Here is a 14,017-nt window from a genome sequence, read left to right as displayed (position 1 = left end):
CTCTTATCGAAACTCGAGGTTTTATCGCGTTAAACTACATATAGATCACCTAAGGTAGACATACTTCTACGTGGAAAATAAATACTAAAGTTGCTCTAGGTCCTATTACAGCTAAACGATCAACTCGACGATTCTTCTCCTCGAGGACCCACGCGAGAGTTTTCACTCGACGAGTGAAACATGGAACGATCGTTTCGACGTAGCTTGAAAAATTCGTATTTCACAGGAGAAGGACATTCAGGAGGTGTAATTTCTGAGCTTAATAGGCTTCGGTAATTCCTTGGCAGACAGTCCTCTATCCGTTGGAACGTTTGGCACCTCCATAGCTGACGACAAGCTCGAGTCCTCTTGTGGATTCAGCCAGTGACTCGTTCTGGAAGAAAGAAAATCGTCCTCTATTCTTGTACCGTCGCATGCACTTTCCTTAACTAGATCCTCGAAGCGTCGTTGAACTACTTCGGGACGAGAAAAAGGGACTAGAAGGAGGATTTTTTAAAAGTGTCTCGAAAGCAGATTTTTCAAAAGGAAATTTCTAACGTGACGTTAAAAGAAAGAGATGGAAAGGTTTACGTTACCAATATGTCAAATTTCCCAACTATACGTACATCTTCTTATCAAAGAAATCTTTCGATCTCTCCTTGAAACGGTCACACCTAAAATCGAACATTTCTCAACAACGTCACGCTACTCTGATGAACAAGAGAACACGCAATCGAAAAATGCGAAAATCCTGTAAATCACGTATTAGAATCAACGATGGAACACTCTTATCACGTGTACACACCAATTGAAATAACGATCTTATCGCTTACAACGACAATATTTTAACTATACAAACGTGATAAGAAGGAAGAAGAAGAATACCTATTTTCCGACGTAGCGGCTTCATCCGGTTCTTCATTGACGTTATCGGCCATCGTACTGTCCGACGAATCATTCCTCGTTCGATTCGCCGTATTGCTTCCATTCTCGTCGATAATCTGATTCCTCACGGAAGCATTGATAACAGCTTGATCGATAGACACCCTGTGTCTCTGTTCACCGTTGTACATCTCTTTCGCGTGTTCAATCGTATCTGGATATCGATGCAACACGTTCTTCTCGTAATAATACTGTCCAGGTTTCCTCGCTCTATTGTTGCCCGTCTGATAGGTCAACGGTCTTGGAATTTCACCGGTCACTTGATTCTCCGTTTCATCCACCTCGTATCCGGCTTCGCTCGTCGTTTCCGTCGACTCTGTCACCACGGTAACACTATACGGTGGATTCGGTCGCGTGAAACTCTGATAAGAGTTCTCGGTTAATTTATCCGTCTGATAATCTGACAGAACGGAGAATCTGTTATCGTAGACTTTTTCCGCGTAAGACACACTCGGATCTCTCTTGAATCCATCGTCCACGGTGGGTCTTCCGGATGAAGAGGATAATGGGACGTTAATAATGGTTACGGTAGGTCTACCGGTAGGCAGAGGCTGATAACTATGACTGTGATCAGTATTTGATTTAACCGGTCCCTTCTGATAAGCCGAGATAGTCGACCAATCATCGTTATTACTCGGAGCTGTTGGCCTGTTATTTAATGGTTTGGTAATTTGATAAGCAGGTCTATTAAAATTAAACGGATTATCAGGCTTAGCTGACTCTTTCTTATCAGAAGACACGCTAGACCAAGTGGTGTACTCGTTGCGATCTGATAATTTGCTGGCAGAATTGCTCAACGGTCTTTGCCAATAGGCTTGAAAATTAGGTTGTCCGTAATCATTCTGATACTGTATTTTCTGCCACGTGTTGGTACTGTATTTATCATTATCGTGAGATTGTTGGTAAGGTCTAGTAGATTCGGAGTTCAAGGAAGCTTGCTTGGTTCCATGATCCCCTGATTCATAATTCGCAGGTTTCTGAGTGGTCAGTTTGTGGAGATTGGTGTAATAGGTGTACAAAGTTGGTCTGGGACTCGTTCCAGGGAAACCATCGAAAACCACGTCTTTGGGAACGTAACCAGGTCGGTAAGACTGGGTCAAGGGATTAGGGTTACTGGGATCGTCGTAAGCGTACGGAACGTAGGGTCGACCGAGGTACAAGTTTACAACTGGATGTGTCGTTGGAATTGGTCTTACTGGGGGCTGAACTATTGGAACGGGCAAAGGTTCGTAAGAAGCTGGTCTCTGTTGCGACTGATGGTTCAGCGAAGGGTCTACTCTTATGCTCGATCCGTGAACACTGTCTCTTATGAAGACAGGCGAATTAATAGCGTTATTCTGGACGATGATAGTGACGTTATCCGGTGTACTAAGAGGTTTCTTCACGACAATTCTGTTCTGCTGGTGGACACTTGTTCTCGGTGGATTTGCGTTCAAAGGGAATATCCTTTCTTCTTGACGATTCGTACTGCTCCTTTGAGTAGTCTGTTTCTGGCTGAAAATTTTTTTAATTATAGTAGAAGATGGAGTAGTCTTCTCTAAGAGTTTATTCGGTATACCAGCTCTGCTCTTAAACTCAGCTTGCCTCTCAGCCCAGTACTCCAAATTCAACTGGCCGATGAGAGAATCATTGCAGAGCAATCTTTCGTTCTTAAGCGTGTCTTGCGTGAGAAATACAAACGGTTGAATGCTCTCTATAGTGTCCATAGTTGTGCATAGTACTTGAGCCAAGGTGACACGTCTGATTTGCTGAAGCTGACCTGGAGTGAAGCTACTCTCCTGTCGAGAAGTCTCGTACCAGAATCTGTCCCCTTTGCGTAGATGATTGAACTGTTGGCCAATTATGCAGGCAAAGGTTGGACCGACTAGACCACCTTTCACCGATAATTCCGCCAATCCAGCGGAGAACAGATCGATATCCTCCACCGATGCGTAAACGAGTTTGAATTTTTGTGCAGACGATTGCAGCATAGCTTTCTCCAGGTCTTGGAAGTTTCTTATGGGAGACAGGCCGCAGGGTTCACGCCATTGCACGTAGGGAGGAATACCGTGGTCTCTGCCTCGTTGGATGTTGATAGAGGCTAGGTCCATTCCAAAGGGGAAGCTAGGAGTTTGGAAGAGATGATTTGTCAGTTCTTCGGTCAAGTACTCGTCTCTTCTCTGAGCAGGTTGATTGATTAAACCTAGGAGGAGACGATCTACGGACCCTGCTGTCTCCAGGTTCGATGGATTGGTGAATTCATCGTGAATGGAGACGTCTGTGAAATGAAATAATCGTGGAGTTTTTCTGAAGGTTCAATTAACCCTGAGACCACTCAGAAACGAGATTGTATTTTTATTTCAGTATCAAGCAGGTAGAGAATCTTTTCCACGAGAGAAAAATTTCTAATTTTTTGATATAACATTATAAACATATTCTTTTCGTGAAATATCATTTATCATTATTAAGAAATATATCGTTCGAGGGTTTCGCGGTACTCTTTTCGACGAATGCTCACTGTTGAAGATGGGCTGATGGTTCCTGTCGAACCGTACGAAACTGTGCTGCACCAGGGAGTGACCAAAGCGATAAGCAGCGGCGGAGAACGCGTTCACTATACTAGGGTTCACCGTGGAATCGTAGCCCTGGTAGTAACCTTTTCTCAGAAGTTCCAGGTCGAATATTTTCATCACATCTTGACCTGGAATGTTTCGATCACAGAGATGTCTAATTTTTTTCTTTTCAATTCTCTACCTCTATCTTAATTCAAACGTTCCTTTACCAAGAACAATCGGCAGGAACTCCCTGTAGGTGATATGTTGGACAATGGCGCCAACAATTCTCCGCGATTCTTGGAACAGTTTCTCGTCGCTCCAGTGAGAATTTAGCGCGGCAAGTTTCGTGGATATTCTATTGTGCAACCTTAAAAACGCCACGTGGAGAGATGTGAGGGCAGGCTGTTCGCCAAGGCGGCCATCGCCAGCCCTGAAGCAACTGGTCGATAATGATCCACGCTTGCAGATGTCGGAATCGAGTTTAGGCAGTAATGGTCTCTGTGATTGAAGTCTTCCGTATTGCAATAGTCCTGCGGATACAACGACGTTATATCGTTATCCCTTTAGCTACGGCAGATTTTAATTCGTAACGTGGATGACTGACGCTAAATTTTTAACCACGGCTGCAAAATTTGCGCTTATTAAATTAAAAAGCTGCAACAGTATAGTGCTAGCAAATTTTCAAAACGCTTACAGGCGCCAATAGTAACGAAAGGGTTAACAATAACGAACAATACTGAGAATTTTCAGGCTTTCGCTATCAAGTCATCCCATAAGTAATAATTCTTGAATAAACATTCAAAGTAAAATAAAATTTAGCTGTACATTGTCGAGCTGATTACTTACTTAAGTTTAACTAATTTCATCCTGCACTAATTTTTCAAATAAAACTTACAAGGGAGAAATGGTATTATTTTTTTAATCTTATAAATTCACCGTTTCGAAACAGTCGCAACGCGTCAGTCTGAAAGGCGTTGCTACTGTAAACCGTGGAGGCATCGAGATAACTAGTCACTTGCGATAATTGCTCCCTAGGACCGAAGGTACAGTCTTCTCTTGGTGCTGGACCACTTCGAACGAATTCCAAACACTGCACTCCCAGAGGACCGAAGAAACCATCTTGCACGCTTACCGCTATTGGCAGACACTCTGGATGCTACGGAGATATATTTTACTTGCATGGTAATCATGTGGGTAAACGATTGAGTTACGATTATAGTTACCATGAACTCCGGTGGCTGAAAGCCAGCGCCGAATTTCAGGCAGCATTGTGGTATTGTGCCATTGAATCCTCTGCTTTGTCCGGTGGCTAAAGGAAATACGAGATAAATGTACGATAACGTTCGTTCTATCGGTATTTAACTGACGTGGAAAATTATTCTTTCGCGAGTTTCGTGGAGTTTTACCAAACCACAACGTTTCAAGACGTGAGATTGTCATAGAATTATCGTTCAGGAAGAAACGAGGATTTTGAGTATTTATTAATGAAAAATATTTAAAAATAATAACAATAATAATTTTCTTCTCTGATTCCAAACTATAACGTTTCCAGTGCTTACCAAGAAGAGAACCTGTTCTACCTGTCAAATCGTGATCGACGAACTGGCCCCACTGCATCAGCATGTGAGTGACAGAGGCGAGAGGAACATCCCTATCCGTATGAATCACCGTGGTCACTCTTCTAGGACTGGGAAGTGACCTTCCAGTTACCGATCTCCTGACACTCTGAATGCCATCGTCGTACACAGGACGCAAGAATCTACAAATATCACAGGAGCCTCCGATTAATAAATTTCTATTCAGATAAGAAAAATTACTTTCTTAAAGTAACGTATAATTTACTAATATCAGACGAACAGACTTTACATATTTTCTATATTTTTCTCAGGCGACTTTATTCACTCCAATAAGGAAATTAACCCTTTCGCTGCGGTAGATTAACATTTTTTAAAGACGACTGCAAAATTTACTATTTACTATTTTGACGCATATATGCGTCATTGAGATTTTCGCTCATTTTCATCTCTCTCAAAATAAATTTACAAAAGCTCTAAATGGTTCAATTTCTCTTCAGAATGAAATAAAATTTCTTCGAAAAATACTGATTAATTAGCAGCAGTTTTCTCCAAAGTAACGCGATTCAAAGAAATACACGCGAAATCACTCCGTGCCGAAACGCGAATGTGTCAAGATAGAAGTGCGTAAAGCACAGAATTAAGCATCAAATAAGCCCTTTGCAATCGAGTGGCGACTGAAAAGCGACACTAAATAATTCTCACTTGGTAAATCAAGACAGAGAGCAGATCCTTTGGCCTCCATAAAATTCGTTCGCTATTGAAATGAAGTAGTATAATTTATTTCTACGTTAAGAAGAAGATCCGATTTGTAACCTTCGAGTGCAGAGGGTTGACTAAAAAGCCCCGAGCAAATTTCCCAAAAACCTATATTCGCCGATAACAACGAAACAGTTAAATTTCCCAAAAGTTACCTTTGCATGCTGGACATAGCAGATCCCCACCAAAGATGCTGCAGATTATTGCAGCTTCCATCGGAGGTTCTGTACCTGAGACTGGCCGTTGGACAGTGAGGAACTCCTCTGTTTGGACAGGCTCGTTCGAGTGGATTACTTTGACTCTGGCGAGATAGAAGCGAGTCCGTGGAGGCGTCCGGGAATCTTTTGAGAAACGAATCGAGAGGAAAATTTCGCGATCGAATAAGTGGCAAGTTTCGCGAAAGAGGCGTTGACGAAGAAAGGAGTTAAGTACTACCTACTTCCTTTTGAACATCGCGGTGCCTTGAAGTATGGCGAATCCGTACTTCGCCAGAGCTCTCGCCTCCTCTGTTTGATCGTTGAACACAGCCACATGCCTGGCTGGATTGTCGAAGTCTAGGTAAAGTCCTGGCCGAAGTTTAAGGTTCAATTTAATTTCAGAACTTCGCTGCCTGGCTGACAACGAACGATTGTCCCGCGCCTTCGTCGATTGAACGCCGGATTGTTTCGTTGTAATTGATTTCGAGGCGGGAGGAGATTGCAGAGGGAGACTTTTCAATTTTCCAGGGGAAAGAATGTCGTCTCGGAAATTTCAAGAATGAATCGTAAATAGACGTTATTGTTCGTGAAATTGACAAGTGTTTCGAGGTTGAAATGTAATTTTCCCTGGCTGAAGAGAATTTTTTAATCGAGTTTCTGCCGCTTCAATTTGTATGTTTCTTTTCGATCAATTGAAATTGCTAGATTGCTCGCGATTCTTGGTTTTATTGTTCTATCTGTTCGTTTTCAGAAGACTGTCTTAGGCATGATGTCTTAGACATCGAGTCACCAAGTCACTCTTAAGATTAACCCCATAACGCCGAAAAACAAGTTACTCAAAGATCGCTGACTGTCCCTTCAAAGTCCTGCCCAGCAGTTCGTCACCAGAACCAAGTTCACCTTCTCCCCCAAATCCCTTTCTTACAAGTATACCCGAAAAATCCCTTAGAAGATCATTATAGATACCAAGCGTTAAGAGCGATCGATCTAGTACACAGCAGAAAACCACAACGTCTCTTCCCTTCGTGAAGTTCGCGCCTTGTAAATCCGGGAGTATAAGTGTCATCGTTAAAATATAATCGATATCTACTTTCCTACCCGGACTCCAACAAAACCTCTAGCATTGTTCTAGGTTCCCGTTATCAGAACACGTTTCTACGACAGAGGCGCATAATCAAAATTGCTTGCTGCCTCTACTTTCGCTCTATAATTCTGCTAACTTGGAGGAATTGTAGCAGAGAATTTGTAATTCAAGTCAGCGGCACAGTGTCTCTTATCATTTTTTAAAACAGACAAATTTCGTCCAATTTCATACACATTTTGCGTAACTCGCAGAAACTCTCCGAGAGAAATTTGAAAATTTCATATGAGAACTATTTCTAGAAAAATTTGCCAAAATTCCGATTATTCTCTCTTTCCAAGTTACAATTTTCCTGCACTTCTCGAATTATCTTATTTTATTTACATATTAATAATTTGCATTCGAGATGTAAATTTAATTTTCATTCAAGATGCAAATTTAATTTACATTCAAATCGTTGCAATAATTAATAATTCCATTTTCCGTACGTTAATACTTAATAGCGCGAATAATTTTATTTTGCGTATACGTTGATAATAAGTAATACAAATAACGGACATATTCGAGCACGTAAAAGACTCACCCATGGAATAAAGCATCGGTTCCCTCACGGTATAGAGATCCTCCATGGCATTCAGGCCAAAGTTTACAGCCTCCAATAAGTCCTCCTCGTCAGGTTCGTTTTTCTCTTTGTACACAGCGTCGTAGTTATTTCTTTCCATCAACACCACTTCATCCTCTCTATTAGTCTCGACGGTTGTCCTCGAGGAATCCTCTCCTCCAGGATTTCTCTGCAAATATTTCTCCTCGTTCCTTTCTCTCTTCTCTTCGGAACTCGAATTCCTCTCCTCTTCGAGACCTCCAACCTCCGAAAACCGATCCTCCTGGGTTGTATTGTCGGCCACGTTCTCCTCCAAACCCTTTAAACCTCCCTTATGGTTGGTTAGATTGGTCGTCGTCCCCGATCGTTCCTCTATTCCGAATATTTTTCGCACATAATGCAAAATTTCCTCGTACTCGCTCGGATCCTCCGGGATAAATAAGGTTTCTATCGGTTCGCCAGATTTATCGTTAACGTCCCTTCCGTCATGATTCGTCGAATCGTTTTTTGATTGAATTACGTTCAATATTTCCGGTGTTTCACGGTCCGTGGTTGATTTCGACAGCGTGGAGGAGAGAAGGACGAGGAGGACGCTGAAAAATTGCACGATCATTTTCAATTCACCGATACTTTCATGGTGATGCGGCACAAAATATCGTAGGAACTGACGACGGAAAAATATTGAGGGACTCCAACGGGAATCGAACCCGAGTCCTTCGGCTTTGCGCGCTACGCCAACCATTCCTTCTCTACTCTCCCTTAGAGGTTTCCTATTTGGGCATGGAGGCCCCGATACTACACTCGGCCATCCTGAACTGACATTAGCCCTCGAATGTCCTTACACTCGGCCATCCTGAACTGACATTCGCCCTCGAATATCCTCAGTGCAACACAACTCAACAACTTTCGGGTACACTCCTCCACACAGTGGCACACAGCCGAAACAACGCATTTTTGGGAGACGTGCAACCCCTCGAGATGTCTCCATCTCACAGCGCTTGGGGCTTCGTGCAGCCGTAGATGCCTCCATCCCGGACGAGCCCCCGTTTGCAGGAACCGACGACGGAAAAAAATATTGAGGGACCCAACGGGAATGGAACCTGGGACCTTTGGCTTTGCGCGCTACGCCAACCACTCCCTCTCTATTCTCCCTTATCGGTTTCCTATTTGGGCATGGAGGCCCCGATACTACAATATTACAATATATTGGCCGGAGAGTTCCACTAAAGTGGAGTGTGTTATAATTGTTGCGTGCTCTTCGAAAGCTAAACGAGTTCTTTTTTCGAGTGTCTATGTTCGCTCTTTTATTAACTAGGTGTGTGTTGTGATTGGTGGTGTGAATGTGGAGGAGGTGTTGGAAGTGTGTGGTGATTGGTTTTTCGAGATGCTTGAGGGATGTCTGTCTGATGGTGTGGAAGTGGGGAAATTGTTGTTACATAGATTTGTTATATTGCTGCGTACGTAGGGTTACTGGTGTCGAGGGTCTGTTTTATGTGGGTGTGAGAGTCTTCGAAATTTTTACTGTGATAAAGCAATTGACGGGCCATGCCGGCTAAGACTTCTCTTTACAAATACTGTTTCTATGGAAAAGACCGATGTATTGTTCGGTCGTCGGTACGCCCGAACAGATACAACGACGTAAATTTGTAAAATGAAGTAACACCTTGGAGATCTATTCTTCGATTCTCGGCGATTTGACAATGACGATTTACAAGATCTCCGATATTTGGCGTATTTTAAATACAGAGAGTAGAGCATCTGTCAATTTCTGTCGGAATTATATAAATTCGTCGGCGACGATTTGGAGATAATCAGTCGCGAAATAAATTTTCCTGTCCCTTTAATAGACATCGGTGCGTTCTGAAGTTTCTAATCATTTTTTCATATTTTATTTAAAACAATAACGACTGATACTTTAGCTGATAAAAATTCTACTTTCGTTAATTGTCCTGCGTTACCAGTGTTCTGAACTTCTCAAAAAACCTACACCATAGTTGTTACAACTTTAACACGAAAATTTTACAGCAAAAGAATTATTTTTTCAACTTACACGTTTTAGTTTCGAATAACCAATACAAGTGATTGAAATTTTCTTAATTAATACCAATGACGAAAAACCTTTCCTTAATAATTTACATTTTTTCTCATTTTATTACACATATACACTACCGGCCCAAAGTTTGTAATCACTGTGCATTGCAATTAACACAAAAATTTCCAGAAAAAATTCAACAGCTTTTGGAATTTTCTATCACTCAAATCAATCGATATGAGATAAACTGATAAGTGTAGAGCTGAGATAAACTTCAAGTCTATAAAAAATTAGTAGCAGATTCAGTATTGATGAAAACTGGGAGATAGTGTAGCTAACATTACTAGGTCGTCCTATAAATTCCTGTCGAATCTAATAATTTACGTGAATATTCCCAACGAACTCTTACATTTGATCAAAAAAAAAAAACGTAAGAATCTTCTCGTTCCACAACATTTTCCTATTTTCTCGATAAAACCATCGTGTCGTGGCTAGGTCATCCCATGAATTCCTGTCGAATTTCATAATTTACATAAATATTCCCAACGAACTCCTATTTTTTCCCATTATCAACAGTCTTTCCTATTTTTTCGATAAGACCATTACGTCGTGACTAGGTCATCCCATAAATTCGCGTCCAATTTAATAACTCACACGAATGTTCACAACGAACTCTTACGTTTGATAAAAAAAAAACCGTAGGAATCTTCTCGTTCCACAAATTTTTCCTACAGAATTTCCTGGAATTTTCACGAAAATACTTGTCACCGTTGTCCCAAACTTGCAAGACGACCAAATACACGAGAACTTGCGTCACTCCTCCTCTCAGACCCGCCGAAATTCACACTTCTCGTTCCAAGAAACGAGAAACCCACCTACGACAATTCCCTTGCTTCAATTTTCTCACAGTTGAATTAGCATACTCGAACGGGGGATAGACTCGGATCTCGAACGATGTCAGTTTCACGTTTTCCCGACCGTGACATTAACTTTCTCACGGGATAAATCGTAGAAAGAGCCTGGACGTGAATGGGTGATTCTGGCGCGCGTCGAATACCGTTCGAAGGCAGCACGTGCTGCCCACGCCGCATTTGCATTCCGTCACCGTTGCTTGCATGCATTTAATTGCACGGGGATCGCGGCAGACCGATCGACTCCTGATCGATGCACCGCTTCCACTCCCTGTCTCTTTTCTCCACGCCTCGCGATTCTCGTCACGGTGAAATCGAACTGGTTCATCGATCACTCCACGCGTACGATACGCATTCGTAATATGCAAATGCCCCGTTATCGAATATTTTTTCCATTCAGTTACACCGCGCGAATACCGATTCGACCAGTTGTAATGTGCCACCGAGAGAGATTCGAGGTATATATGTAGGTCGGTGATCGGAAATTAAGATTGGAGATTTTTGGTTCTTCGACGGTTTTTCGGGGATCTTACGAATTTATCGCTTAGCTCTTTAAACGAGACGCTCGGAAGGTAAAGTGATTAACTCCATTTTTTTTTTAATATAATTCTGAGCTTAGTGTTCCAAGTATTATATTTGGTGCTTAATTATTTAGAAATAAGAGAATTCGATAAATTTAATTCGACGGAGTTTGTCGTTCTGAGCTCTCAGTGGGTCAAATATTAATTAACAACGTTTTCGTAAGGAAAAGTGTCCATGTTTCTCAGCTGTGCGCTGATTACTTTTCATTAAAATTTTGTAAAATTATTAATTTATATCCTCTTTTGAAAATTAGAGATTCGATGTAAATAGGTCAGAGATCGGAAATTAATTTGGAAATTGAGATCGGAGATTTTTGGTTCCTCCACGATTTTTCGGGGAGCTTAGTTAATAGTCAGGGATTAATTAATAATTTCAGGGAGTAACTTCACTTTTTCATATTTTTCTGAGTTTAGTATTCGAAGTGTTACATCTGGTGTTTGATTATTCAGAAATAGAAGAATTTGATAAATATAATTTGAGGGAATTTGTCATTTTGGGTTCTCAATGTTTTCGCGAGGAAAAGAGTCTATATTTTTCACTTAAATTTTGTAGAATTATTAATTTTCTTTTTCTTTTGAAAATTAGTCGCGACTTTCATCCACGAGAAATGTATCGCGAGTGAACAATTTTCGAGTTGATAAATTAGGTTCGGTTGCTTTCGACTATTCAATTTTGTTACAGGAGGATTACACGTTGAACGTAAAATGCAACAGAGTGAACGATGCAAATGGAATAATAGATAACAATTGAACGGTAGCAGAGCGGACTCCTTTCATGTTTCACAGAACAGTACGAAATGTAGTCCGTGCAGTTAGTAGTACGCGAAATTACAGTGATTAACTAATTTTTGGATAACAACGGAATGAAGTTGCAAGTACCTCGACCAAGTAACAGAAATGCTTTATTTGGAATGTCGAGAGATGTAACGGGACCATCGATTGTGGGATGCTGGTGGCACGATACAAAACGACCAAAACGATCTTTTCGTGTAACATCTGACCCCTCGTTTCCCCGGTGTAACGAAAAAGCGAAATTCCAAAACCCAATGACAAACCGAAACCGAAATAAAAATCGACGAAATTGCCAACTAAAACACTGTAACAAAAAGCAATTGATTCACGAAAATCACCTGAGAAAGATCTACAGACCCACGAAGCAGAGTGACAAATTCGAGAACAGATCGCAGGCAGAATAAATGAAAAAGAAATTCGTCAAGAAGATGAGAAAATCAGCTGATGAGATCACAATTCGTCTGTGAAAAGTGTAGAAACTCGCAAAGCAGAGTGATGCACGTCGAGAATAGGATTAAATAGAGAAAAGTTCGCCAGGAAGATTAAAAAGAAATTCATTAAGACCAAAAACTCACTAAAAAAAGAGTGACGCATGTCGAGAATAGAAAAAAAAATCGCGGAGAAGATGAGGAAGAAATCGATCAACGAAAATCCGCTGACGAGATCAGAATTCGTCAGTGAAAAGTCTAGAAACTCGCAAAGTAGAGCGATGCACGTGAAAAATAGATCGCACGTAGAATTAAATAGAGAAAAAACTCGCGAAGAAAATGAGAAAGAAATCGATCAACGAAAATCCGCTGACGAGATCACAATTCGTCAGTGAAAAGTCTAGAAACTCACAAAGCAGAGCGATGCATGTCGACTAGCGGCGGCAGAGATCGACTCGGTGCAACGATCCAACCCTCTCTGTCAGGATCCAACGAGACGCGCAGGATGTGTCTTTCGTAAACGCGTGGCCTTCTCGAGGACGGTTCACCAAGTACTAAGCGTTGTAGAGGCTGATCGACCGGTCTTATTCACCAGCAAGTATGCAGAAGGCTTTATTTGCGCTTTTTGCCCCGATCGTGGCCGGTCGTGTACCTTTTTCTCAGATTTTTACTGTTACTCGATTGCCCCCCCCCCCCCGGGCGTCACCTCTTTGATTTCGACCAAACTTCTTCCCTGCTTCTCCAACATCTACGGATCCTCTCTCTTTCTCTCTCTCTCTCTCTATCTACCTCTGTTTCTTTCATTTTTTTTCTTTTTTTACCTGATGACAGCTGCTCGGATAGAGGCAGAGAGACGAGGAAACGTTGATTTTCGATGCCTCGAGGAGACCGTCGTGCTCGATTCTCAGGCTAGTACGGTCATTTGGAGAGAAGCATGGATCGATACCTATGGTAATTCCTGCCTCGATGGTCTTTAATTCTATCGTCACGAGGATTGCTCCTCTCCGAGCGATGGAATTTTAATGGGGCTCCTAGGTAGCCAGGTTTCAGGATTGATTATGTTGTTGTGGCAATTCAGAGAATTTACGGGGGGACGAGGAGTGTTTCGGCCGAGTGTGGGATTGTGGTGTGAAACGAGGGCTGTGCTGGTCATCCGAGGTTTGGGGATTTTTAGAAATGTGTGGGTGAAATGAGAGGAAGAGAAAAATACGAAGGAAAGAACGTGAAAGAGAAAGTTATTATATTTAAAAAATTAATTGGGAAAAAAAGTTGCATGTTACTTAAATTGAAGGTAGGAGATCTATTGAAAAATTGTGACTCTTAATCCTGTGTAATAAAATAAAGAAAACAGGACTAATTTTTAACCCAAAAAATTGGATCACTTGATTTTTAAAAAACTGGAATCAGGTTAGTCCAGCTGTGAAAAGGTTGTTTGTTGGTTAAATCGAAGCTAAGAGATCCATCGAAATGTGTAATTAAATCAAAAGAACAAGGCAAATTTTTAAACAGAGAAAATTTGATCACTGATTTAAAAAAAACAGTCTGGCTGCAAGTAAAATCTCTGTGATACTTAAAATTTCTATATTTTCGAGCGTGATTAATGCTA

The 14,017-nt window shown here is 41.4% G+C and overlaps 1 protein-coding gene across 1 annotated transcript; it reads right to left on the bottom strand.

Annotated features, from left to right (window-relative positions):
* Positions 1–237: 237 nt before the first annotated feature.
* On the bottom strand, positions 238–8,280 carry LOC108578790. The gene is made up of 10 exons (XM_017942186.1): positions 7,650–8,280; positions 6,228–6,354; positions 5,944–6,129; positions 5,036–5,214; positions 4,679–4,764; positions 4,392–4,611; positions 3,683–3,985; positions 3,419–3,601; positions 865–3,178; positions 238–373 (listed from the first exon to the last, which is right to left on the bottom strand). The coding sequence occupies exons 1-10, from the start codon at positions 8,278–8,280 to the stop codon at positions 238–240; spliced, it is 4,365 nt and encodes a 1,454-aa protein (XP_017797675.1).
* Positions 8,281–14,017: the final 5,737 nt, after the last annotated feature.

This window comes from Habropoda laboriosa, unplaced genomic scaffold, assembly GCF_001263275.1.
Source record: "Habropoda laboriosa isolate 0110345459 unplaced genomic scaffold, ASM126327v1 scaffold62, whole genome shotgun sequence".
Lineage (NCBI taxonomy): Eukaryota > Metazoa > Arthropoda > Insecta > Hymenoptera > Apidae > Habropoda > Habropoda laboriosa.
The sequence above is the reverse complement of the archived record's forward strand: the minus strand, read 5'-3'. Positions and strand labels throughout refer to the sequence as shown.

Coding starts and splice junctions, on each gene's coding strand:
- LOC108578790 (XM_017942186.1), bottom strand. CDS start 8,280: ATGATCGTGCAATTTTTCAGCGTCCTCCTCGTCCTTCTCTCCTCCACG. Junction 4,612..4,678: donor TTCAGCCACCGGAGTTCATG/GTAACTATAATC, acceptor ATATCTCCGTAG/CATCCAGAGTGTCTGCCAAT. Junction 3,179..3,418: donor CCATCAGCCCATCTTCAACA/GTGAGCATTCGT, acceptor TTCATTTCACAG/ACGTCTCCATTCACGATGAA.